Here is a 25,333-nt window from a genome sequence, read left to right as displayed (position 1 = left end):
CTTTCCTAGCCTGCGCATCATTATAGGAATCCATCTTACCAGGAAATATCCATGATGGATTTGTCAAACAGCTCATGGATGACAACCAAAGGACGTTTCAGACATGTGAGCTGGAAAGAAAGCAGCAGCAAAGGTTAACAAAATGAATGAAAATCACTTTTAGTTCAGTCAGCTTAGTTAACACTACCAGTCCTAGAAGCCTTGGTCAGAATTTCAAACAGCAACCACCAAGATCCCAAACTGCAGAAAACAAGGCTTGCTGAAATATGCAAACTAGAGTAGCCCCTGTCTGAAGGGCTCATTGTGATCTGGTGGGGTAGATGACTTCATACACGGACAACCGACAACGGAGTAGGGGGCTCTGGAAGGGCCAGGACCTGAGCAGAGAGGGTCTGCCAAGCAGGGGATGGCATGCCAAAGCCTTGGCAGGATGAGGCAGCAAAGGCAGCTCCCAAGACAGGAAAATAGCCCTGGAGAAAACCCAGTACATTGTCTCTGGGCCCAAGGAATTCTGGTACACATTTGTATGAGGCTTGGTGTAACTGGCACATATGTCACACAGGCTCATTCTACACTGTGTGTGGACAGTCCAGGAACACACAGAAACAGTTTATGTTGTCTTAGTTCAGATCCAAAGTTAACCACTATTAATGCTTGGATGAGTTATATTCTTCTGGTTGACAAAATAAGGCACATGGTTGTGCCTGCTTGTTCATTTAATACCTACTGAGCATGTCATTAAATATCCTGTAAAATCTGTTTTTGATAACTGCATAACATTCATAAGTGCATGTTCATTATCTAATCACTCTAATGTTGGGCCCTGCACAGTCTGCATGTTCCCACAGTTTCAGTGAGATCCATCTCTCATACACTAGTGTCTGACTTCCTGCTGACAGGTCCTGGGGCCACAGGCTGGGTGGGAACACCCTTCTGCAGGGCTCCCACTAGGTACTGTGGAAGCTACCAGGGGGCTGGGACTGTTTTTGCGGAAAAGGAGTTGCTTCAGCAACCTAGTCCTGAGGAGAGGGCTAGAATCTGAGCTACCTGGAATCCACACGAAGAATCTTGTCCCTACTCTAACTGCACTTTCAGAAAAAAGAGCCCTGCCCCTCCTCCCAAAAATGTGTCTACAGACCCCTCAGAAATCTGGACCTGTGTGAGCAACTGACCTCAATTTTATAAGAAACATGAGCACACGATCAGTGATGTTTTGGTCAAAGCACCATGAATGGAGCCCCAGGCCAGGAGAAGCCCAGGACGACATGCCTGGAACTGCCTATGATGGCACTAGGGTTCAGGTTCTGGAATGGATGTAACATGAATACTGGGCCTGAAAAAATCACAGTGTACACAGCAATCAATTTCTCTGTGACAAACGACAATAAATGCAGCCAGAGGATCGCCTTCAAACCTACAACTTCAAATCCACTCTGCTTATGGGGAAATCAATAACAAGGAATAAACTATTGTTAAATGTAATAACATGAACCCCAACAACACTGTGCTGAGTGAAAGCAACACAAGAAAAAGTAAACACTGCACAACTCCATTTAAATAAAGTTTAAGAACAGGCAAAACTCATCCATGTGACAGGCGTCATTAGAGTGGTTGCCTTGGCAGAGTGGGGTTTGGGGGATGGGGTGCTGACTGGGCAGGGACAGGGAACGTTCTGAGGTGGCAGTTACATGTGTAAACATGTTAGGACAATGCACCAGGCTGTATACTTCTTGTAGGTTATATGTCGATACAGGGTTTTTAAAATGAAGCAAACACAACATGCCAAATATGGCACCAACCACTATGGGTGTTCCCTGAGTCTGGACATAAGAGCTGCCCTGGCTGGGCTGAGGCCCGGTCTCCAGTGCTTCCTTCAGGGGTAATAGGAGGGTGTGACCCCCACACAGGGTGGAAGCAGGGGTCCCTTTTCTTCTAGGCCTCCAGCCTCCAAACTTTCACCAGCCCTGTCTCCCGTCACCCTTCAGGAGAGCAAGAGCTCATCATGGGGGGCTCACCCAGACAGAGAGAGAGCGGTCCTTGCTGCCAACAGCACAGCAACAGTATGGGCAGCTGGGCTTCGCAGAACTCCCATTCTTCTGCTTCTTTTTGAAGATTTTTGGGTTGAATTTCTGAAGTCAAATAACAAATGCTACAATAATTGATCAAGCATCAAGCATGTACCCCATGCCAAGTATTACAAATATACCACAATTGTAGCCCACCGGTGGGAGCCCCACATGGACATCTTCCCCAGCCTCAGGCACTGAACAAATGTTACCTGATCTTCACAGCTACCTAGGAGGCATTTTGCTGAGGCTGAAGTGAGATTCAGAGAGGCAAGACAACATGCGCTGAGTCACCAAATAAGTGGTGAAAGAGGATTTGAAACAGGCTCTACCAACTCTCCAGTCTGGGACCTACAGTCAGGTCAATGGCAGGGGAGATACTGAATCTCTCCTGGCCTGGGCAGGGCCAGCTGTAGGACCTGGGCTTTAGGAACAAGGTCCTGAGGGGAGGCTACTCCAGTATTCCTCTCCCCTCACTTTATTTCTTGATCAGTCAATACTGTCTTATGGCAACTGATTTCACAAACAGAGATGATGGTTATGGACAGGGACAATGGCTATGAACAGGGATGATGCTACGTCAGGCTAAGGTCAGCTCAGTGGCTACACCAGTATAACCTGGGCATCATTTTTGGAAAGGCTGGAAGCACACACTAAAGTCCTTGCTGCTTTCCTGGATTGTAAAGGGTTGGGAGCTCTAGACTCAGAGTTGAAATCCACAAGCCAGGTGAACTGAAAAGGGTGTTAGGTGGTCCAGAAGGGTTCTAATCCCAGAGGGCAGGCAAGAATAGCCAGGGGTGCACAGAGACTGGAGAACATGGAACCCCGAGGCATGTATCCTGGGTCTGAATCTTCACAACCATCTCACAGAGCTGCTCTATGAGGATCACTAGAGAGAGTCATGTGGAAGCACGATGCTAACTACGAAGCAGTGACTTTCAAACATTTTAACAACATGGTCCTGGTTTCAAACAAAATCTTACATGGGCTCCAACACAAAAAATTAAAGCAGTGGTATTTTATTTGTATAAATTTAAGTCATAATATATGATATTTATTACCAACTTAAACAATGGGACGGAGAAGCTGATTATGATAAATAAAAAAACTGAGATCAGGGGCCTGGGTGATCCTTCACTTCCATCAGCCTTAGCCCGTCACTCTATTGACTTTATTGTGGTGCCCAGTGTCGAGGAAATCCTCAACACTCACAGGCTGTTTGCCTTGGGCACTCTCAAGACACTCTTCAATGAAAGTCATCCAAAAGCATGAAAGGAGTGGCTGAGACGCTCTGAAGCCTGAGAGAGTAACAGCAGCCCACATAGCCTGGCACCCTTCTCCGCTCCACATCAAGATTGGGTGGACAGCTCTGGACTCAGACAAGCACTCCAGTGATCCAAAGCATAGCCTTGAAGCTACAACTGGCCATTGCTGGGGCTCCAGGACAAGCACACGTGTCCTCCAGGGCCTGGTGAGCGAGGCACTTGTCAGGACCACCATGCTTGAGCCATGAACAGATCCGGATGTGTAAAAAGGCTAGTGCAGAGCTAGTGTTACTAATCAAAGGCTGGTTTTGGTGATATTCATCATGTTAAAGCTTGCCAATAAAACACATGAGTATGTATTCTATTTTGTAAATTTAATTTCTAAACATTGAAACATAAGTATTTAAAATGAAACAAGAACATGACATGTGCTGAATCTTGGAGCCCACGATCTCAGTCCCACACATGACCCAGCCTTGGTGAGCACAGCACTGCCCAGACTCTGAGGGTTCCACTCTGAGCACACTCACCACAACGGTCACAGCTTTTCGGTGTCCGACAAAGTCCATGTTGGTTTTCCAGCCCTCCCGTTCAATGATCTGGGCGGTGGGGCCAGAGTTGTTCATGGCATGGGCAGACACCAGGTAATGCCCATCAGGTGACCAGCTGAGCCGCAACACATGGGTTGTCCCTCCACACTGAAAGAAATATCTGTGCTTAAAAGGAAATCAAGGCCAACCTTGTGACCAAAACTGACCTCAAAAATAAAGTTGAACTCTGATTTACAAATGTATTAGGGTGGAGTGTGCACCCAAGCTTCCGGCTACACGGACAGCTGTAACTCTAGTCTCTCCAGAGGACACAACTAAAAAGGCTATGTCAGAAGAGATTTGCAGCTATAGTATACTACACTCCCACAGGAGCTGAGCACAGCACAGTGGTATAGGCCCTGAGGGGATCTGCAGGACAGACATCAATTTTAACCATCAACAGTATGGGTCAAATCTACCTGGCCAGCACCTTTGAATTCCACTACATGAGGTCTGCAGAGCATTTACTGCAACAGAGAAAGGGAGAAATAATCCTGCTGACCCTCAGAACCCCTCTCTGTGATACCCGCCTGAAGCCTAGTGATACTACCAGCAAAAGAGAAGAGGTTCATAAAGTCTGAATAAGCCACTTTACTTAAGAAATGTCTAATGAATAATGGTGAGCTTGAGTGCTGATCCTATATAAAGTGAGAACACAAATAGAAGAGACAGTAAAATATTACACAAACCACTGCAGTCCAACCTCCAGACATTTTGCAAACTGTACTGATAACTCTACCCAAGAAAGTCAGTTGGCCTGCAGTGGAGGAAGTCAGTGAGCAAAGCCAGAGCACAGTCAGAAAAAATACAAGAGAGCCACCTCCATCCCCTTGTCCTCCCATATATCCCATGGGGCAGTGCAATTTAAATGCCACATGGAGAGAAACAGTTTCATCCACGTCTGTGGAAGCCAGCTGTGTGGCACAAGGTTGTGAGGGTATCTCTAAGGTTCTCCTCAGCTTTAAAACTTATTAATCCTTTTCACTCCAAAGCTGGACATTTGATAGCATCTGAGAAATGAAAGATTTTCATCATCTGACTCTTCTGGCCAGAGTCCCGGCCCCAGAGAACCCTGACCAGTCTCCTCAGGCCACCGGACTCTGCATTCATGCACAAGGCCCCGGCCCCAGCCAGCTCCTCCTCCGTGAACGGAGGCCAGGAAGGATGCTGGGCCGAGCTCTATAGGCTGTCTCGTTACCTCATCAAAAGGCTTGGTGATGCTGGTCTCCAACTGCCAGTCCAGCGTCCTCCACACTTTCAGGCTGCGGTCATCAGCTTGAGAGGCAATATATTTACCAACAGGGTCCCAAGTCAACCCCTTTACCAGGCCAGAATGACCTCTCAGAGTAGCAAGAATTTCTGTGAAGAAAAATGAGAGATTGGGAAAGTGTTACCAAGGGGAAAACTCTATACAGAAACATGAGCTATACAATCCATGGGCTGTGGAATGGCTAATCAAGAGAAGGGACTTCAGGAGTGCACTATGGCCAGCCTCTGCCCCTGGGCACAAGCAGAAGAGCCCCCCAATGTGATTTCCACTAAGGCAAAACCAACCTGAAGAAATGACTGCACCAAGGAGGCAGGCATCACAATTCTCTTCACTCACAGCTAACACTTGTGGGTTGAGGCTGCATATGCCCATGGAGGGGCAGACAATCAGGGGCCTAGGATTGGGCCAGAGCCAAATTCTGCTCCCTTATCTTGTCTGCAGCTGGGGGGGGGGGGGTCTAGCCTGTGCTTTGCCTTTCTGAACAGAAGCCCACACTCACCTGGGCTGTGACACTGGCATTTCTGATGTGAGCCTCCCTGGCAGCTCAGGGGACTAGGCACTGCACTGAGTCCTCTGTAAGTCACCACTGAGGACAAAGTGTGTGAGACAGTACCTCCTAGAAATCGGCAACCAAAATGTCACTCCAGCTTCTAAATCTGCCACTTGGTGACCAGGCTGTGTCACCATACATACTGGTGGCTTATAGGGAGAAAATGACTTGGATCAAGTCCATGGACGATGCTTTTCAGCCCATGAGGAAAACATACTCCAGATATGAAGCAGGAACAAAAGTATCTTACTAGTTATGAACTGCAGTGCTATGACAGGTTATGCCATCTGTCATGACTTTAAACTCATTCATAAGAACAATTAATCTTTTGCAAAACTGATTTGTTAGCCCGCATCTACTCAAGGGTGTCACAGAGGAGATGGCAACTGACCTTGAGGCCAGAGCCCAGTGTTGGAAGGGCTACCCTTGAGGGTACGTGTGGAGATGCTGGGGTGCACAAGAAGGCAGAGCACAGGTGTGGGTGTCAGGTGTCAGGGCAAGCTGAGCACAGCTGGGCAAGGTCCCCAATTCCAGTTGTAAATATACCACCCTCATGATTTGTGGCACATCCATGTTTAGCACTCAGTTACTATTTTTCTTTAACATAAATCTCTTTTAAAACCTTAAACAAATATAACTGATGAAGAAAAAAGAAATGAATTACTGACAAGACACACGAATTCCTGTCTACTGTGAGACAGAGCCCACCCTGCTCCAGACACCGCCAGGCAGCACTGCTGATGAGCAACGCATTGCTGCCACCACCCAGCCAGAGGAGGTCCAGACCTGGGAACTTCACTGCATTCCAGATGACGACAGTGTTATCGACGCTGCACGAGGCCAGCCAGGCGTCATGAGGAGACCATGCTACGTCCATCACATCTGGAAGACAGAGGGCTGGCGTGAATCTCTTACCTGGTGTGCAGACTTGGCAAGGGGGGCACGCAGTACCACCTGTCTGCCAGCTGGGCAAGCTGGTGTCATGTTTGAGGAGATGACCTGGGACCATCATAACTAGCCTCTTTTTGTAAACAATCTGAAAAATTTCCCCACTAAGGTCTTTCAATTGGTCCTAAAATCTGAAGGATCTAACTGCTCCTACCCTATTCCTTTCACAGACAAAGCAACTAGGGGCACGACTGAAAGCTTGGTGCCTTGTGGCATTGCACCCATGTATTAGAACCAAGGCTCTGATACCTACTGGACCTGTAGCCTGGGGCTTGCTCTTCAACCCCGCTAAGCTTGCTTCTCCCATTCTAACTGGGCCTTCCTCACACAGCCCTTTGAACATTATAGGTTCTGCACTTAGCAGAATGCCTGGCACTCAGTCAGAGCTCAACAGCTGCTAACTGAATGAGTGCAAAGTCATCTTCAGACCCTTTTCCTCATGAATTGGATCTCATCTCTAAGACCCTGACAGGAGTACCCCTTCCCTACTGAACCCCCAAACACAGTTAATCATGCTCATTTCTTTGTGACTCAGTTTTCACATCTGTAAAATGAGGATTTAAAAAAGCACCTACCCTCAGAGGGTTGCTGTTAATGATTAAACATGAGAAACTGCTGTAGGGCAATGTTAGGCACACTCCAATGCATCTATAAAGGTCAACGTGATGGTGACAACACCCATCTCACCATGCAGGTGTGATAGGTACGGTCTTACTGCTTGTTCTAACCTCCCTGCCTGATACAGTGCTAGGTTCATACAGAAGAACGGCTGGTGAGATGAAGAGAAGCACAGCAGCAAGTTATCAGCTATGGAGTCCTTCCTTATAGGATTTTTAAAGAAGTGTGAGCAAAATATTCAAAATTTCTATTGTGCTTTTTTCTAGTTTTCAAAAAATCTTTAGTGATAGCTGGATGAATTTTTCCACATTGTACTAGCATTTGTATTTCATGCCACATATGCACAGATATGCTGCATGTAATATTCTAACAGTGTATGTAATCTCCAGGGCTTCTGATTTGTTCTGCACGCTATATTGTTGAGAGCATTTACTCTCATAAACAGACCTGATTTAACAGTGAACTTTGACTGGGTTCCAGTTTTTCATGATAATGAGCACATGGGTATGTGTCACTCTCCATATCCTGGATCATTTCTTTGAGACTGATATCCCAAAGTGGGAATCTGGGAAGGCCTGAACATTTTCATAAGTTTGGAGTCTCTTAAAACTGCAGAAGGCTTTTCAAAGGCCTCTATGACTTCACACTGCTATACGCAGAATGTCCATTTCAAGACCCCTAACAGCTTGAGGATTACAGTCTTTTCCCTTCTAACTTATTAAATATATTCTTATATTTAAAAATTTACTTTGGGCCCGGCCGGGCGTGGCTCAGCGGTTGAGAGTCGACCTAGGATCCAGGAGATCAGGGTTCGATTCCCGGTCAGGGCACATGCCCGGGTTGCGGGCTCGATCAATGACTCTCTCATCATTGATGTTTCTATCTCTCTCTCCCTCTCCTTTCCTCTCTCTGAAATCAATAAATATATATTAAAAAAAAAAAAATTTCCTTTGGTTAGTAGTGAAAGTGAAGGTTTTCCATGTTTGTCTTGAGTTGTCTTATTTATTGAATTTTGAGTCCCACCTGCGGTTGCCTTGGCAGAGCCAGACCAAATGATTTCGCTGGCTGGACAGTCCCCACCCTGGCTGGAGATTTATGTAGTTAAGTCTGTTCTCCCTTGTGACGTCTTTTATTGCCTGTTAACCCTGAAAAACATTCCCTCTGCTAAAGCTTTGATACATATTCAATTCTGTTTTTCTCCTGCTTTATTTAGAATGTTTCCCTCTTTAATACCTGAAGTTTATTTTGGTGTATGCTCTAGTGAGCTCTGAATGACTTTCCCCTCACTCACGAACTGCTAACGGTTACTCTACCCCAGCTCTCCATTAGGTACACTGCAGCCTACATTTCAATGTTGTTTGTTTTACCCAGAAACTCACACTGTGACAAACACTGTAGCTTTGAATGGCTTCTTCCACAACCTTACTTATCCTTTCAGATGCCCTTTCGAGTCAGGGCTGAGATCTGCAGTAAATTCGCATGTGACATAATTTTTTCCCTAAACCCCAGTTTTGCAGCTTCTGTTTTAAATCTTTACCATCCCCTTTTCTTCTCATTGCAGATCTGCATGCACATGACACCCTCCTTGCACCTGAAGATTTAAGTTTCTAGTCACTGTCATTCCTGCCACCACTCCCACCATCACTCTTGGTGATTCCACGAGGATACTTTTTCTAACATCCAAGGCTCTTGGATCCTTATATTCCTCCTCCAATGACCTTGGCTTCCACCACTACCGCAGCCATTCCTTCCTAAGGTCATGCCCAGAGGCCCTTCCTGTTCTCAATTCCATCCCTCCCATGCTTCTACCATCAATTTGGTGCTTACAGCTCACTCTCAACTCCTGATGCTACAGGCCTTCCACCATCTGTCTCCATATGCAGCTCAGAGTCCACCATCCATTGGCTACACCATCCCATCTGCTCTTCTCCTGTATCTTCAGAGGTACCTGATAAATCTCAGCCTGGTTCAACCCTGCTGTATCCTCTCCTTGGTCTCTCTTGAGCCCCTCCAATTAGGCTTTCACCCAGCTACACTAACATGACGACACTTGCCAAAGCCACCTGGGACCTCCATGTTGTCAGGTTCAATGGTCAACCCTCAGTCCTCCCTTGCTTTTATGCAATGTGTGACACATTGCTCACCCCCTTCTCCTTCAAAAGCTCTCTCCACTATCTTAAGTGGCCTCTGTGTCTCAGCCTCTTTTGCTTGTTCTACATCTCCCCAAGCCCCAGGCTCCATCCTTGGCCTCTGTTCCCACCTACACTTCTCCCCTGTACTCAAGACTCACATATCCAAATGCCTACACAGCAGGTCCATTTACACTGCTGCTAGGCAATGAAACAACATGCCCAAAACCCAACTCCTAAACATTTTCCCCAGCAAACAGTTCTGTCCCACCCCCACACCTCCCATCTCAAGTAATGGCAACTGCATCTTTCCCACTGTTCAGACCATGTTCTGGTCCCATCCTGATTCCTCTGCTTATCTTATACCCTATATCCCACCCACCAGGAAATCTGCATTTGACAACTTCTCCTGACTTTCTCCATATGACCTAGGTCCAAACCGCCATGTCCCTAACCTAGACTGTCAGTGACCTCCACAATGGTCTCCCTAGTGCTGCCCTTTAGACCGCACAATATGAACTCCATACAGCTGCCACAGGCCTCCCCACTCCTCTGCTCAAAACCCTGCCTAGCCTTCCTGTCTCACTCAGAGAAGAGCCCTCATCATAACCCATGCTCCCCACCGCTTTCACTCTCTATAGCCTAGCTCCGTGTTTCCCTGAACACACTAAGCACACATCTACACTTCAAGGCTGTTGCTCTGGCTGTTTTCTTTATCTGGAAAATTCTTTGGAAGACCACACAATTATCCTCTCACCTCCATCTGATCTCCCTTGGATGGCACTTTCTCAGCAAGGGCCTCCTGAACCCTGGGTGAAATGGCACTTATCTTCTAGTTTCTTACATAACTAGTTTATTATCTGTCTCTCTTACAAGAACATAAACTCCCTAAGGTAGAAGAGCACCTGGAACATACAAGGTGCTCAATAATATTTGTTAAATAAATACTAATTTGGGAAAAGTCATGTCTTTATTTTAGTCTTTCCATTTATGAAGTGGTCAGTTTTTATCTCTCAAAAAAGGTTTGTGGTTTAAGTCTTAGAGATATCATACACTTCTTGGTAAGATTACTCCCGAGTATTTACCATTTTTGATCCTACTGTATAAGAGTTCTCCTTTTATCATTATTCTACTAGGATATTACTAGTAAAAGATAAACGATTAAAATTTTTCTTATATGAGGCCAATTCAATTAACTCATTTTTATTAGTCCCAAGAAGTTTTCCATGTGTTATGAGTTCTAAGAGCTTTTATTTCTTTGGGTTTTCTTGATTTACAAGACCATCCTCATATCATTTCACTTTTGTCTTATTTTCCAGTATGTTTACCTCCTTTGGATTTGCTTCATTGTGTCACAGAAATTCCAAAGTAACAAATTAAATGATAGCACCCATCCTCTTTTCTCAATATAAATGGGATCAAGGCTCAATTGTGAATTTGTAGTATTGCCATTGGTTTGCAAATGATATGATAAAGTACTCTATCATGTTAAGGAAATAACTTTCTATGGTCATTTTTTAAAAAGCATTTTTATTAGGAAATGATGCTGATTTATCTAATATTTCTTTCAGAACACCTCATCAAATGACTCTGCTTTTTCTCACTTAATCTCTTAGTATGTTGTTATACTAACAGATTTCCTTTATACAAAATTCTTCCATTATAAATCATATTTAGTCAAAATGAATTAGTTTTCAAATGTTATCAAATCTATGAGTATGCTGTTTCTGATTTTTCTATTTTTATTCTTATTTGTCTATGCTTTTATTTCACTGTTATTTTAATTAAGTTTGGAAACAGGGTTAGAGCTTCCTTTAAAGAATAAGTATTTCTACGTTCCAGAGTAATTATTCTTAAAAGTTTATTTTTTATTTATTTTAAATATATCTTTATTGATTTCAGAGAGAGGAAGGGAGAGGGAGAGAGAGAGATAGAAACATCAATGATGAGAGAGTCACTGGTTGAGCCCGCAACCCCGGCATGTGCACTGACCGGGAATCGAACCCCTATCGCCTGGATCCTAGGTCGACTCTCAACCGCTGAGCCACGCCTGGCCAGGCTCTTAAAAGTTTAAAACAAAGCATCAAAAATAAGTTAGGATCCAGAACCATTTCTGAAGGTAGTTTCCAACTTCTTCATTGGTTACTACTTTGTTCAGTTTCTCCTAACCTTATGGTATCAATTTTGAAAACTTGTATTTTCTAGAAAATTATATTTCTCTTAGTATTTTGTTTTAATATATATATTTTTTACTACATTTTGCACTTTTTGATGATATTCTTCCTCTAGGTTAAATGTGTTGTTTTTTTTTAATTCTCACCCAAGGATATGTTCTACTGATTTTTTGAGAGAGAGGAAGGAGGAGAGGGAGGGAGGGAGAGAGACAGAGAGAGAAACATCAACCGGTTGCCTCCTGCACTTGCCCTGACTAGGGATCAAACCCACAACCTAGGTATATACCTTGACTAGGAATCGAAACCTCAACCTTTTGGTGCATGGGACAACGCTCCAACCAACTAAATCACCAAGCCACGGCTAAGTTAATAAATACTTGGCCAGGCGTGGCTCAGCAGTTGAGCGTCAACCTAGGATCCTAGGTGATCGGGGTTCGATTCCTGGTCAGGGCACATGCCTGGGTTGAGGGCTCGATCCTCAGTCAGGGGCGTGCAAGAGGAAGCCGATCAATGACTCATCATTGATGTTTCTATCTCTCTCCCTCTCCTTTCCTCTCTCTGATGTCAATAAAGATATAGTTAAAAAAAAAAAAAAAAGCTTTTCTAGACCTTTTACTTCTAATTTCATGTAGGTTTTCTTTCCTACTCCCTGATTAAATATGCCAAGTATATGTTTTTCACACTTTGCTTTCAAAGACCCAGTGCTTTCATTTATTTCTTTTTCACAAATTTTCTTCTTAAATGGTTCCACCCATATCTACTATCAGGACCACTAAATAATAAGTAGCAGGTACCCCTGTTGAAGGTGGGCAACCCTACCTGCCTGGTAAAGGAGAATCCTGGGGCATTGGGCCAGGAGAAAAGTCGAGGCTATGGCTCAGTCTGAGTCTCAGGTTAGGAGCCCCCATAAAAGTTCTCACTGAGGCCTCACCCCATGCTTGAATACCCTCATAGACATAGGTGCCAAGTTCCAGAAGCCCATCTAGACTCTACTGTGAGCAGCTGTGAACAGTAAGTTACATATTTTTCCTGTTATCAACAATAACACATGCCCGGCCGGGCGTGGCTCAGCAGTTGAGTGTCGACCTAGGATCCAGGCAATCAGGGTTCGATTCCCAGTCAGGGCACATGCCTGGGTTGTGGGCTTGATCAATGACTCTCTCATCATTGATGTTTCTCTCTCTCTCTCCCTCTCCTTTCCTCTCTCTTAAATCAATAAAGATATATTAAAAAACCCCACAATAACACAATGCTACTGTCAGCTTTCACAAATTTAGAATCAATCTGGTTACCAAGAGGTGGGCTTGTTCACCTTTCAAAGTGTCTGCAGACAGAGTGTCTGCCAGGCATATACTGCCAATGGATTACAGCTGATGCCTTCCAAACCTCTCACTCCTACCCTATCTTCCCCCAGAGCTCCAGGCTCAATTCCAACAGTCTCTTGACATTCTCTCCCCAACCCCCTCAAACTCAGCATATCCCACAATAAATTGGTGTCCATCCTAATAAGACTATTGTTCTTATGGTTGCAGTAGAGGATGCCACCGGCTGTTCATATACCCAGCCAGGACTTTACTTCATCCCACCTCTTGCTCTGTCCTAAGAATTTCCAAATCATCTCTTCCTCTCTAAATTATCATAGGACTAGTTCAGGCCCTTGAAGTTTTCATCTGAGCCACTGAAACAACCTCCTTTTCCCCACAGCTGTCAGAATGATCTCCCTCTTGGGCTTCAAAGCTTTTAATGGCTCCCTGTCTCTTCCACAATTAAGGACACCCTCATTAAAAGTGAGCATGAGCCTTCCATGACCTTAGTCCCTGTACATGCATCCAGCCCCACTCTGTGCTGCTTCCTGCCTTGTATATAAAGATCCAACAGTGGTGAAGTGCTGCCAACTCATCATTCACAGCAAATCTATCTCGCTTCTGCTGTCGTCCCTACCTGGGAAACCATTCAGGCCATTCCTGGGCTAGACCACAGGTTTTCTGAGGTATGACTAAGTTGTATTCACTCTGGTATCCCTAGCACCTAACTAAGGGTACAGCACATGGTTTTAGACTGCTATTGACTGACTGACCCTCCTCCTCTTCAGTCCAAATTGGCAAAATGTGTCTTTCCATTCCAAGTCTATTTACAACACTTTGCAAATATACTTAAGGTCAAGTATAAAACTTTTCATTGGGCCCCTGTGTTCTAGTTTCTGTGGAATAAATAAAGTGTGCTTACGGACTTAGTGATCCATTGATGAAGGTAGTGATTCAGTTCACCAGGATAAACAGCAGAACGTGGGGAGTTCTACATTAAAGATATAAACATATACCCCATGAGGGCAGGAGTGGGGGCACTGAATGCAGCTGGAGGCAGGCAGTGGGAACGATGACTGCACAGACCTTGAGGGACAGGCAAGGTATGACTAATGGTGATGGGGTGGAGTTTCTTTAAGGACCAAAACAGTCCGCAGAGGCGGTGGAGGTACTGCTGCTGGTCTCAGACAGTTGCAGGGGCCGCCCACCCCAGCGGGCAGCCCCACTCACCGCCTGAGTGGCTGCGGAGGATGGAGACACATCGCCACTGCTCCACGTTGGCCAGCTTACCGCTGGAGCCGAAGACGGTGCTGGGGCCGATGTACCTGTGCGAAAGAGGAGTCAGGCAGGCACTCCGGGAGTGCTCTGGCGCCACACAGATGCTCACTGCAGCATGGCTTCTCGCAGCACACAGAACGAAGCAAAACCAGACAACACTGGAAAGCACTGAACTGTTCAATAGCAAGAGCCGACTACGTAAATTATTTGCATTTCATGAAATACTACACAGTCATCACAAATTTGTGGTAAAAGACTATCTAGTGCACGGGGAAATGTTCACAATATATAATTAAGTGAAAAAAGCAGGCCACAGGACAGCATATACAATATATCACTATGTAATAAAAAAATTACATGTATGTATGGAAAATGGGTCAGAAGGACACATGTAAAAAACACCAAAATATTAACCACAACTTCCTTTAGGTGGTGGGATGATGATATTTTTCTTTTATATTTTTTAGTTTTTCAAATTATACACTAAATATTATTTATGTTGGCTAAAGCAGCAAAATCAACAGTATTTTTTTAAGTCCTCTTATAATAATAAATTGAAGGCCTCTGCCTTAACACCTGAGGCAGAGAAAGTATTCGAACCATAGGTACTAGCTCCTGGCATTGGCGCAGTTAGCGCAGAGCCTCTGTTAAAAGCCTTCAACCCTGTAGAAGTTTTCACAAACCCATAGAAAGAGCTTGCTGAGGCAGCTGAGTGGGACAGCATGCCTCTGCTCTCAAAGCCATGGCCATAGGGTCACTGTGGCTGAACAGTGGGGTAGGTCTGAGCTCCCAGCTTGACTGGCCCACGTCATCTGGGGAGCTGGTTATGGAAGAGTTTGCAGAGTCCACTCTGAAAGACTCTGCCTAGGTGTAAAGAAGAGTTGTCTAGGTGATGGTTAGTTCACTATTAGTGCAGAGAAAGGGCTTTCAAGTGAGGACTCCTTAGAGGCCAGGGTTCAGTCAGAATATGAGGTGAATGGCTAAGAGTACAGGCTCTGGACCCCTGCCCCAGATTCCATCAGAGCACCTTGACTTTTAACCACATTGCATGTCGGGAAATTTCATTTGAAAAACAAAACAAAGAAGCCACCAATGTCAGTACTGGAAGGGATTTGCCCTTCCTTTTTAGGTGTAAACCCTGCAGCCCTGCGAGGCACAGTTGAGCAGGTAACTAGGGAGGCGGGTGGCCTCTCAGCTCCCTGGTCAGGCCCCAGCTGCTCCTGGTTTATGTGTGCTTCCTGCTCCTTATGAATTTGGGACTCTGGGGACTTCAGTGCCAGGGTAGAGAAAGTGACTATGATAAAGACCAGCAAAAAAGCTCCTAAAAACAAAACGTGAAGGAAGGAAAATGATGCTTACGTAGCCCGCTTCCACACCATAATCAGTTTGTCATCTCCCCCAGAAGCTAAATACATCCCACTGTTTGACCACCGCACACAGTTCACACATGCTGGGAAGAAAAAAAAGAAGGTGATGAAAATCCAGTAGTCATTTGTGTTACAAAGAGCTTGGCGAGATGCAAAGGGTTTATAAAATCTGATCGATCTGATCTACTCAAGGCATCTACTGTGAGAGCCCTAGAAGAGTAATTCCATTCAAGCACTAACCTACTTGTGCTATAATAACAAATTACCAGAACAGAGTCTGGAGGGGAAAAGGCTACATAACCTGAGAAATAAATGTTAGTGTTGGATGAAGTAGTCATAGTCACTAGGAGAAGGCTCATTGCCATGAAAGCTGGTAAATAGCTACATCTCATTATTTAAAAAGGGCTGTCTAATGCGGAGACATATTTCTGAATAGGGATAACTCTTAATAGGAAGGCATGTACTAAACAGGCCAAGACACCTTCTCTAGAACTTTCAGGGGAGGAGCTTGGTAAAGTATAAAACTCTGACTTTATTCCACCTGTCAGCAATTAAATTCGGATTTTCTAAACTCATTAGTACTGCAGATGGATTGATTCTGCACTCATAAACAGAGAACAACAGAAATCTCCCTTGGAACCCATTGGGCTGGAGCCTCTGGGAGCACTCACAGCTCAGCCTTTGGGAGCCCTGCAATACAAGGGACACTATACAGGTTGTGGCCCACACATGGCTTGTGAATGACTTGCACTCCAAGTTGGAGGACACCGGGAGACATGTTGGGAGAGCAAGAACATACAGAGCAAAGGTAGGGGGTGTAACTATTAATAGAGCATCTCAGGGGAAGCAGCTAGGTCAGAAACCAGAGCCAGGTACAGTCACCCTGATGCTCAGGGGCAGGAAACTAAGGCATTAACGCAGAAAAGAAAACCACAACACTGCCCAGCAGCCAAAAGGGTCCTGGCAGAGGGCCTCCAAGTGACACAGTGGCAATCTGAGACATTTGGTAGGTTGTCCTTTACACACCCTTCCCCAGAACCCTACTGCTTCCAGGTCGCTGGCCCCAAAGCCCCATGGAATCAGGCAGTAACGACTCATGAGCAGGAAATCACCAGAGGTACCTGCAGACTGTCCAAAGATGGTTCTGTGGGCGGGCCGAGTCTTCTGCCGAATAACTCACCCAGGTGTGCAGCCAACATCTGTGCCTTCAGACAGCAGGCCGAGGGGAGTTACCGCCGCACGGGGCCTTATCTTTCTAATTACAAACACATGTGCTAACCTTGGGCACTCTGCCAACACGAAAAGCCTGCAAAGGGCCACTCTGTAATACCTAAGTGATTGTCCATCTGGCAAAGCATCTTGGGAATATTTTCATCCTTCTCGTCATCCTCCTGGAGGACTGGAGACATATTCCAGATCACAACCTTCCCAGAATCCTGTCCTGGAATGAAGGGGCAGAGATAATTCAATGCACAAGGAGCAGACTATTAACTATGAGACAAAGTCCTCACCTAGCTTTCATAAATCATGACTGACTAGATGGGGGGGAGTGAATTTGAATTACTAATATAAGCCACAGAAACGATGAAGAAAAACAAGTGCTGATGGGGATTCAAAAAGTGTGGATTTAGTAGTATGCTGAGGCTGAGGCCAACCTGACTTTATGAAAAGAACTTGGGAGTAGAATCAGGGGAGGACGGAGCTCTGGTCTGCCTCTAACACAGATCCACCTGGGGCCCCTAAAGGTCCTCATTCCTGTCCAGGACCCAAACCCCTCATCTGTAAATGAGACTGGACAAGCCCATGCCCCAGCACCCTTTCAGGTCTTTGCATGGGCTCCCTATCAACCAAGAACAGTACAGGGCTTTCCCTCCTTCCCATGGACTGTGTGCAGTCCATGACTGTTCTCACATGGGTGCTTTGAGACCCTAGTCTGAAATGTGTCTTAAACACTGGAAAAGGTGCTTATTACCTCACCTGACCTTTGCCATCATCTACAGATGAGAGATCAACCAAAAGAGGGCATTTAGGGTTCCTGTGGTCGTAAGCTAATGTAGTATTGGGCTAAAAAATGTATCTATGCATTTCAGTAATGATTTCTCATTCTAAGATTTCCATTACCAATAACTAACAAAAGTCCAGTCCCTCATTTAACCTTCTGTCACAGAGGGGCAAAAACCAATAAACACTTGGAAATAAACATGTCAAAATTACTATAAGGTATGCTTGCAATTGTCTCTTGGCCAAAATGTAAAATATTTACTAATCGGCTCTTCTAGAGTGTCCTATGCCGAGGAGGTCAGGAAGGTATGCCTCTTCTTGTGGCTGAAGAGAAAACTCTGTTACCCCAGCTAAGTCCAGTGGTCCTAGGTGACGCCTGTGGCACCTCTTGGGTGCAGCCCGCAGCACGCTTCAAGGAGATCAAGGCTTCCCTGCAAGCCCCCGCAGCAGGAAGGCTTCAGACAACCTCCTCTGCAGCACCTGGCCCGGGGACCTGGAACTCACAGAGGCCACTCACTCTCCAAGTCTTGTCCAGGGAGGCCTCAGCCAGAGGGAGACCCTGCTCGGGGGGTGAAGCTGCCAGGAGACTGGGCTCTGTGGGAATGCTACTGTGTGTGACCTTATATACATCTTGGTGTCCTGTCCTCAAAAGTGATTTTGTCTTTCTGAACAGAACTGTTACTGCAATACTGCAGAAGACACTGGATAAAACACACAGACAATACCATGGATCATATATTTTCAAATGGTGTGTGCATTTGTACTTGCCCTCTAACCCAGTTGAACTGCTCTGAGCCCAGAGAATGGGCCTAATAACTACATGACTGACCCTGGGGGCTAACCATCTCCTCCCCCTTTCAGATGAGAAAATACTGCCAGAGCCAAGATGAGGACCAAGTGCCCTCACCTCTGAGGCTGGGGCTTTGTCTATGGGACCGCCTGCCACTCTCCACGCTCAATAATCTTGGGCTCGGATATGCAAATTGATTTTAATACTAACCCAATAAACAGAAATTAGAAAGAGAAACCTGCCAGAAACCTGCTGTCTCTATAGAGAGCACAATCTAGTGCAAAAAAAGGATTTTGACGTGACTTGTTTAGACTTAAAGTGAGTCACATCCATACTGAAAACAGCAAATATTCTTTCTATAGCTCAGTAGGTAACCAGGAGAAGCAAAGCTAGGCACAGGGCTGTAAGCATCCCCATTATTCCGTGAACATACCTTGTCCTCCAGTTGCGAACTTGGTCCCGTCAGGGTGAATATCAACTGAAAATATTGGCTTTCCTGGAAACAAAGAAAACACACACACAAAATCTGCTTTGGCTTTTTAAATTTATTTTTAAATTTTTTTTATTAAAAAAAAAAATTTTTTTAAAAAATATATCTTTATTGATTTCAGATTGCGGAAAGGAGAGGCAGAGAGAGAGATAGAAACATCAATGATGAGAGAGTCATTGATCGAGCCCACAACCCGGGCATGTGCCCTGACCGGGAATTGAACCCTGATCGCCTGGATCCTAGGCCGATGCTCAACCGCTGAGCCACGCCCGGTCGGGCTGCTTTGGCTTTTATTCGTGGAAGAACAGCAACAGACTCAAACTTTTAAAATATTGGTTATACAAATAATATCTCTAATCACAGATCCGAGGAAAAAATAATATACTACCAATGTCCACTTACTTGTGAGGGTAAATTAACTTTTAAAGTATAAACTGATAGAAGACTCTCCAAGTGACATTAAATAGCTGAAAGTCTAAAAGTGGGACAAAGCGTTTCGTCCCTAGAATGACTGAGCCCACAGGTCACCTGGGCATTCACAGAGGTCCACTGGATAAGAGCCTGATACCTTCCAGGGATGCATGTCTGTAAAGGATCATGACAACAGCTCTGAGTCACAGGGGCTATACACATCCAGCCATTTTCCTATCCCATCAATCAGCCTGACATGGGAAGCATGCTCTGGCTTTTCTGTCTGTCTGAGAGCTGGGTAGGGCCAGTGGCTGTCCATAACACACCGCTTCTCTCATCATGCTTCTGCTTCCAAAAAGCTTCGCCCCTATACATTTGTGCTGCATCAAAGTCAATGGAGAGTCTGCCTTCTCGGGATCTCCTCTTGCTCACCCTCCTCCATGGTATGTGCTCTATGTTCAAATAAATGTTCAGTCCCTCCTAGGGAAAGAGCTATGGCAACTAGCTCTTGGAGTCCCCACAGCGTCCAGTAAGAGCCCAGGACCACACCAGAAGCCCATGAAGCGAGATGGCTAGCTGGGTAAGTCAGACTAACAAAGGCACCATAAGAACTCAAAACCCAGCAGACAGTGGGAGTAATCCTGGGGCCTGTGCCAGACGACTTTGTCTAGCTCCCTGGTCTGCCTGCAGACTCAGAGTGTCATGTCAATAGCTGTTGAGTTCATCACCACATCCTCAGCTTCTAGCACAGGCCTGGTGAGTGGTAGCCTAGTAATACTTGTTCAGGGACAAATTTAGATGGCATGACAATGAACTGAGCACCAGCAATTGCTGATACAAAGGACTGTTGCCAAAGAGTTTCTTAGTCAAGGATGCACTGTCTCTGTCACCCACGGAGAGGTGGCATGGACACTAGGACAAGAGTTACCAGCTCTAGAATTACAAGGTGGCAAGTGTGGGCAGTGGCTGCCTAAGGGCTGAAAGTCCTGCCAGGGCTCCCATCCAAGTGTGGAAAATCAATTGCTGGTACCCCAAAGGCAATGGCCAGCATTGGCCCCAGGCAGCACCCAGCTTCTCTCGTCATCTTCTGGAGAGCCATGCCCTTACAGTCTAATCAAGCATGAGCTTCCACAAGGCAAGGGGAAATGTGCACCCCTTTTTAGTGGCCGTTACGTGGTAGTGGGAGACACAGCCATGCAAGGCCACGAGCAAGCAGGTATAAATACCTATTTTGTCTTAGGAGCAAGTAGAAATCTAGGAAAATCTGAAAATCACACCACATGTTATCTTCAGTACTTACTGAATTCCAAAATAACAAAGGCTACCACAACTGGCCATGCTAGCAGTCCCTGAGCCCTTGGGTCACCTCCAGGGCCACATAGAGCCAGAGTTCTATAGTGACAGGTGAAGTTCAGCCAAGTAGCTGCTGACCGCACTCCTGGAATACTGTAATGTGCTCAAAGATATTTCAGTCCTAGTCTGCTCTGAGCTTTCATTCCAAAAGTTCATAAGACAAGCCCCAACACAGCTTGGTACTTTATAATCTCTGAAGGAACCAAACCCAGCAGTGCAATGCACTGACAGAGACCTAAAGAGGCAGCTTGCAAGTTCTCCTCCCATAGCCTGGCCAGGGCAGACCCTGATCACTCCCACCTTCATCTTCAAGCAAGGACTCCAGAAAACTATAGAGTGGGCGAAAAGAGGCAGGTGCTGAGAACACAGGTGAGGACTGAATGTGCTCCAACTGGTCCTTCCCTGCATGTGCACTCAGGCCCATGCTGGCACACCCATACCCTTCCTGGGCTCGGTGGTTGCCATGTGTGATAAGCCAGAGTCCCACATGCTGCTGTTGAGAATGTGCCTCCCTTTCTCATAGGCTGAGGGCCTGGGAGAGAAGCAGTTGTGGGTTTCTTGCCCATCTGGCTGCGAGAAGTGCCTCAAAGGAAAGCCTCAAGAAACAAGAAAGGACAATTGGGGCTGTGGGCCCAGCCTCGAGTAGTGCACATGCCGCTGCTCCAAAGGCTGTAAGAAATGGAGAGACCATGACACCTAGTGCTATGACTGAGGCTTGGACAGTGACCAATTAGCACCACTAGGAGCCTTGTGAACTTCAAAAGAGCAGATACCTCTAAGAATAATGAGGACAGTGGCAGGGAAGCCTTGACCCCATCAGTGCTACGATTTTTACTCGGGGCCTCCTGGGGAATCTGTAGCAGGCTGGCCCTTGAAGGTGCCAGCTAGCCACTCCTTCCAGGAGAGCCAGAACCATGCTGCGGTATGTCCCATGGAGCTCTGCTTTTCAAGGCCAGACCCTCCCCTCCTCCACCCATGACATGCTCTTGAGTAACTGAGGGCTGAGGTGAATACTTCTGACATCCTAATTTTACCATGAGAGGGAAACTGAGGCATACAGAGGTTAAAAAAATTGTCCAAGGCCACAGAGCTGCCTGGTAGAGTCCAGGTATCTGGCTCCAGAACCCAAAGCGTTAAATACTGTGCTTTGCTGCCTCTCTAGGTGAAGCTGGGAGGTGGCATGCCTGGGGCTGCTATGAGGGTCAGGATGACACTGCTGGGAGGAAACTGATGCAAAGTCAATGGGTGAAATGCATATAAGGAAACAAGAGCCAGAGTGAGAGCCAGAGCTAGAGTGTGTGCATACGCATGCAATGGGTCCTGATGACCTGGTCTGGGCCCTTGGACTTGCTATGCTGAGCATTACCCTGAACACCTCAGTCCCGTGGGCCCGTGTGCCTCCCTCCCATTGAATTTGGGCTGGCCACTGTGACATGTTTTAACAGAATATGACAGAAGCAACACTGCTCTAGTTCTAGGCTTAAGCCTACAAAAGGTCAGCAATGGCTTTCTGAAGAAAGCCAACTGCCATGTAAGAAGTCCAACTACCCTGAGAACACTGTGCTGAGAGGAGGGAGAATTGGTCACATGGAGATAAGCAAAGAACCCAGATAACAGTGAGACTCAAGGACCCAACACAGGAGCCAAGGTGAGCTGCCCCTCCTGAGACCTGCCAAGTTTCAGTATCACAGATAATAAAATGGTTGTTGTTTTAAGCCAGCAAGTTTTGGGGTACTTTGTTATGCAAGAGATAACCAAAAATGCCAATTCGTTCACTTTTCTACTTAAGCCAAGCTGAGCTGGGCATTTGTCATTTTAACCAAAAAAGTTCTAGCTGTCTCAGCATCAGTATGGAGTAGGCCATCAGAAAGGAACCTAGCCCTCAGATGCTTTCCACCATTCCTTAAGTCTGTGAGACACTGTATTATATATCCCCTCAAGAACTACACCAAAATCACTTACCTCTAAGTCACAGGTTAGCCTGACTCCCCAAAAGCACACACAGATTCACTTCTAAGGATGTCTACTATGAGCCTGATACTAGGCTAAGCAGTGAGAAAGTAAAGACAGAAGGCTTAGCTGTGGCTGGTGTGGCTCAGTTGGTTGGAGTGTCAGCCTGTACACCGAAAGGTAGCAGGTTCAGTTCCTGGTCAGGGCACATACCCAGGTTGGGGGTTCGATATCTGGTTGGGGTATGTGCAGAGGGCAGCCGATTAATGTTTCTCTCACCATTGATTTTTCTCTTTCTCTCTCTCTCCCATCAATTTTTAAAATTAAAAGATAAATAAAAGAAAAAGAAGAAAGGCTCAGCCCTGCCCTCAGGAAGCTCCAGAATGCAGACCCTCATAGAAACCTCACTGGTGTGGTGACACTTGTCCGCACAGGTAGAAAGCCACCTAACTCAGCCTGGAGCTTCCTTCAGAGGAGGAGGAGTCAGCCAGAAGAGTCAGGGAGGAGAATTTCAGGTAGAGGAGACAAGGCATGGCCTCAAGGATGAGCCTGGCAAGCTACTGTAAAGGAGAGTGGGGAGAGAAGAGACTGGAGAGACAGGCAGGGCAGGGCAAGGCACCTCTGGGGAGTGTAGCCCTTCCTCTACAGCTACCTCCTAACCAGGAAAATGCCAAGGTAAGATTCACATTTTGGCTCCACACAACTATGTCGAGCATGGGCTTTGGCTGTTAAGCCTGGAAGGGAATTGCTAAGCTGGAGGGTGCCTCCAGGTTCCAGGGGAAGCAGAGATGAGGGTTGGGTACGGGTTTTAGCATTAAACACTTCTGGGTTGAATCCTCAGCCCTGACACAGCCTTGGGTAAGTTATTTAATCTCTCTAAACTCCAGTTCCCTAATCTGTAAAATGGGAGGACACATTCACCCTGACGAGCAACTATGAGAAAGATTAAGATGCTGTGTCACATTGCTTCTAAGATGTATGTTTCATATGCGGACCTTTCTGAAATCAGGACATACCCTGGTGGAAGAGGTGACTGGTATAACTATCACTCTGTAACTTCTGTAGTGATGTGCCATAGGTTAGATGAAATATGATAGTGGACCTGCACAAAGCCACCAGGGTGGTGCTGGCTCCCCACCTCCTTTCAACACTAGGCTTTTCAGTCCTAAGGAAAATAATAGCTCACATTCCCTCAGTAGGAACAGACCTCTTTTTCCAAAGGGGTCTTTGATGGAGAGGTGAGGAAAAGGATCTTATGGCTAGACTAGAGAACTTTTCCTGTGGCACTGCATAATGACAAAGATGAGCTCCCAACTTCCTCTAGCACTTGGTTTTTCTTTGTATAGAGACAGCAACAAAAGATAAACTAACACACTCCCTGTTCCCTAGAGCCACCAGGCAATGTCATATCCTCTGGAAGATGGCCAGCATGTTCTCCCTGCAAACCCACCACAGCCATTCTCCTTGGGGCTCTGCCTCCAGGTCACCCCTCCCAGACACCTTCCTGGACCTGTCCTTAGTCCACACATAGTACCCTGCTGTCGCTTTCTCCACAGAGCCACAACAGTTGGTCACCTGTCTGGGGGTTGCTGACCTGACGACTGCAGCATGAATGCTCTTCATCTGGCAGGAATAAAGAATACATTATGAAAGCTGGGTTTCAATGGGATGCAGTCAGGTGGAATCCTCCCTCACACCAGGGTTGAAAGACTCAGGGAGGAGGCCCAAATGTGTCCAGAGGATGCTGGGAAGAGAGAAGGGAGGGCACAAACAAGAGTAGCCAGCCCTCTCAATGGCCAAGGACCTTTGATTTGTGCTCCCTTTACACTCAACAGCTCACAGGGCAGGTCCAACTGGAACATCCGTGAGCACGTTTCCCTGGAATGGAAGTTTGGGGGAGCTGAGGCCTTTGCCCGTTGCATACTCCTGGGAACACTTTTCTCTACAGCCCAATAATACTTGGTATTAACAAGTTTTGGTAAATTTGTAATTTAAAATGAAACATGGAAAAAACCTGAAACATTTATTAACTGAAAAAAGTTACAAAACAATAGTAAAATATAAGGTGGATACAAAAGACATGATCTTATATGTAGAAAATCCTAAAGATTCCACAGAATAAACAAATTTGGTAAAGTTGAAGGATACACATGCAACAAACATCAGTTGCACTTCTATAGGCTAACAGTAAAAAAAAAAAAAAAAAAAAAATTTAAGAAAACAATTCCATTTAAAATAGAATCAAAAAGAAAAATTACTTAGAAATAAACTTAACCAAGGCAGCCAAAACTTGTACACTGAAAACTAGAATTGGAAGGCTTGATATCGTTAAGATGTTACTAATACCCAAAGCGCTACAGATTTAACACAATCCCAATAAAAACTACAATGATATTTATTGCAGAAATAGAAAAATCCATCTTAAAACTCATGCAATCTCAGGGGATCTTGAATAGTCAAAAGAATCTTGAAACAGAACAAAAATGGAGGTCTCAAATTTCTTGATTTCAAAACTTTCCACAAAACTACAGTAATCAAAACAGTGTGGTCATGGCACAAAGACAGACATACAGATCAATTCAATAGAATAGAGAGCCCAGAAATAATTGCACGCGTGGTCAAGTGATTTTTGACAAGGGTAAAAAGACTATTAAATGGGAAAGGACAGATTCTTCAACAAATGGTGCTGGGAAAACAACACCCACATGCAAAAGAATGGAGTTGGACCCTTACCTAACACCATATATAAAAACTAACTCAAAATGGATCAAAGACCCAA

At 45.6% G+C, this 25,333-nt stretch overlaps 1 protein-coding gene across 5 annotated transcripts in view; it reads right to left on the bottom strand.

The window, feature by feature from the left end:
- Nucleotides 1-25,333, bottom strand: part of HIRA (histone cell cycle regulator) — a 73,104-nt gene that overhangs the window by 36,062 nt on the left and 11,709 nt on the right. For 2 of the 5 annotated variants that reach the window (XM_016204348.2, XM_016204349.2), the window contains exons 2-10: nt 18,784-18,846; nt 16,890-17,000; nt 15,552-15,642; nt 14,145-14,239; nt 6,528-6,623; nt 5,120-5,280; nt 3,862-4,029; nt 2,016-2,129; nt 40-110 (exon numbers count right to left, since the gene is read on the bottom strand). In XM_016204348.2, coding sequence (XP_016059834.2) covers nt 40-110; nt 2,016-2,129; nt 3,862-4,029; nt 5,120-5,280; nt 6,528-6,623; nt 14,145-14,239; nt 15,552-15,642; nt 16,890-17,000; nt 18,784-18,846 — 970 coding nt within the window. Of the gene's footprint in view, nt 1-39; nt 111-2,015; nt 2,130-3,861; nt 4,030-5,119; nt 5,281-6,527; nt 6,624-13,836; nt 14,090-14,144; nt 14,240-15,551; nt 15,643-16,680; nt 16,837-16,889; nt 17,001-18,783; nt 18,847-25,333 lie in introns of those variants that run through there. The other 3 variants (XM_016204350.2, XM_016204352.2, XM_016204351.2) reach the window with 3 other exon arrangements.

Source organism: Miniopterus natalensis, chromosome 20 (assembly GCF_054644295.1).
Source record: "Miniopterus natalensis isolate mMinNat1 chromosome 20, mMinNat1.hap1, whole genome shotgun sequence".
Lineage (NCBI taxonomy): Eukaryota > Metazoa > Chordata > Mammalia > Chiroptera > Miniopteridae > Miniopterus > Miniopterus natalensis.
Note: the sequence above shows the minus strand (reverse complement) of the source record. Positions and strands in the feature narration are given on the sequence as shown.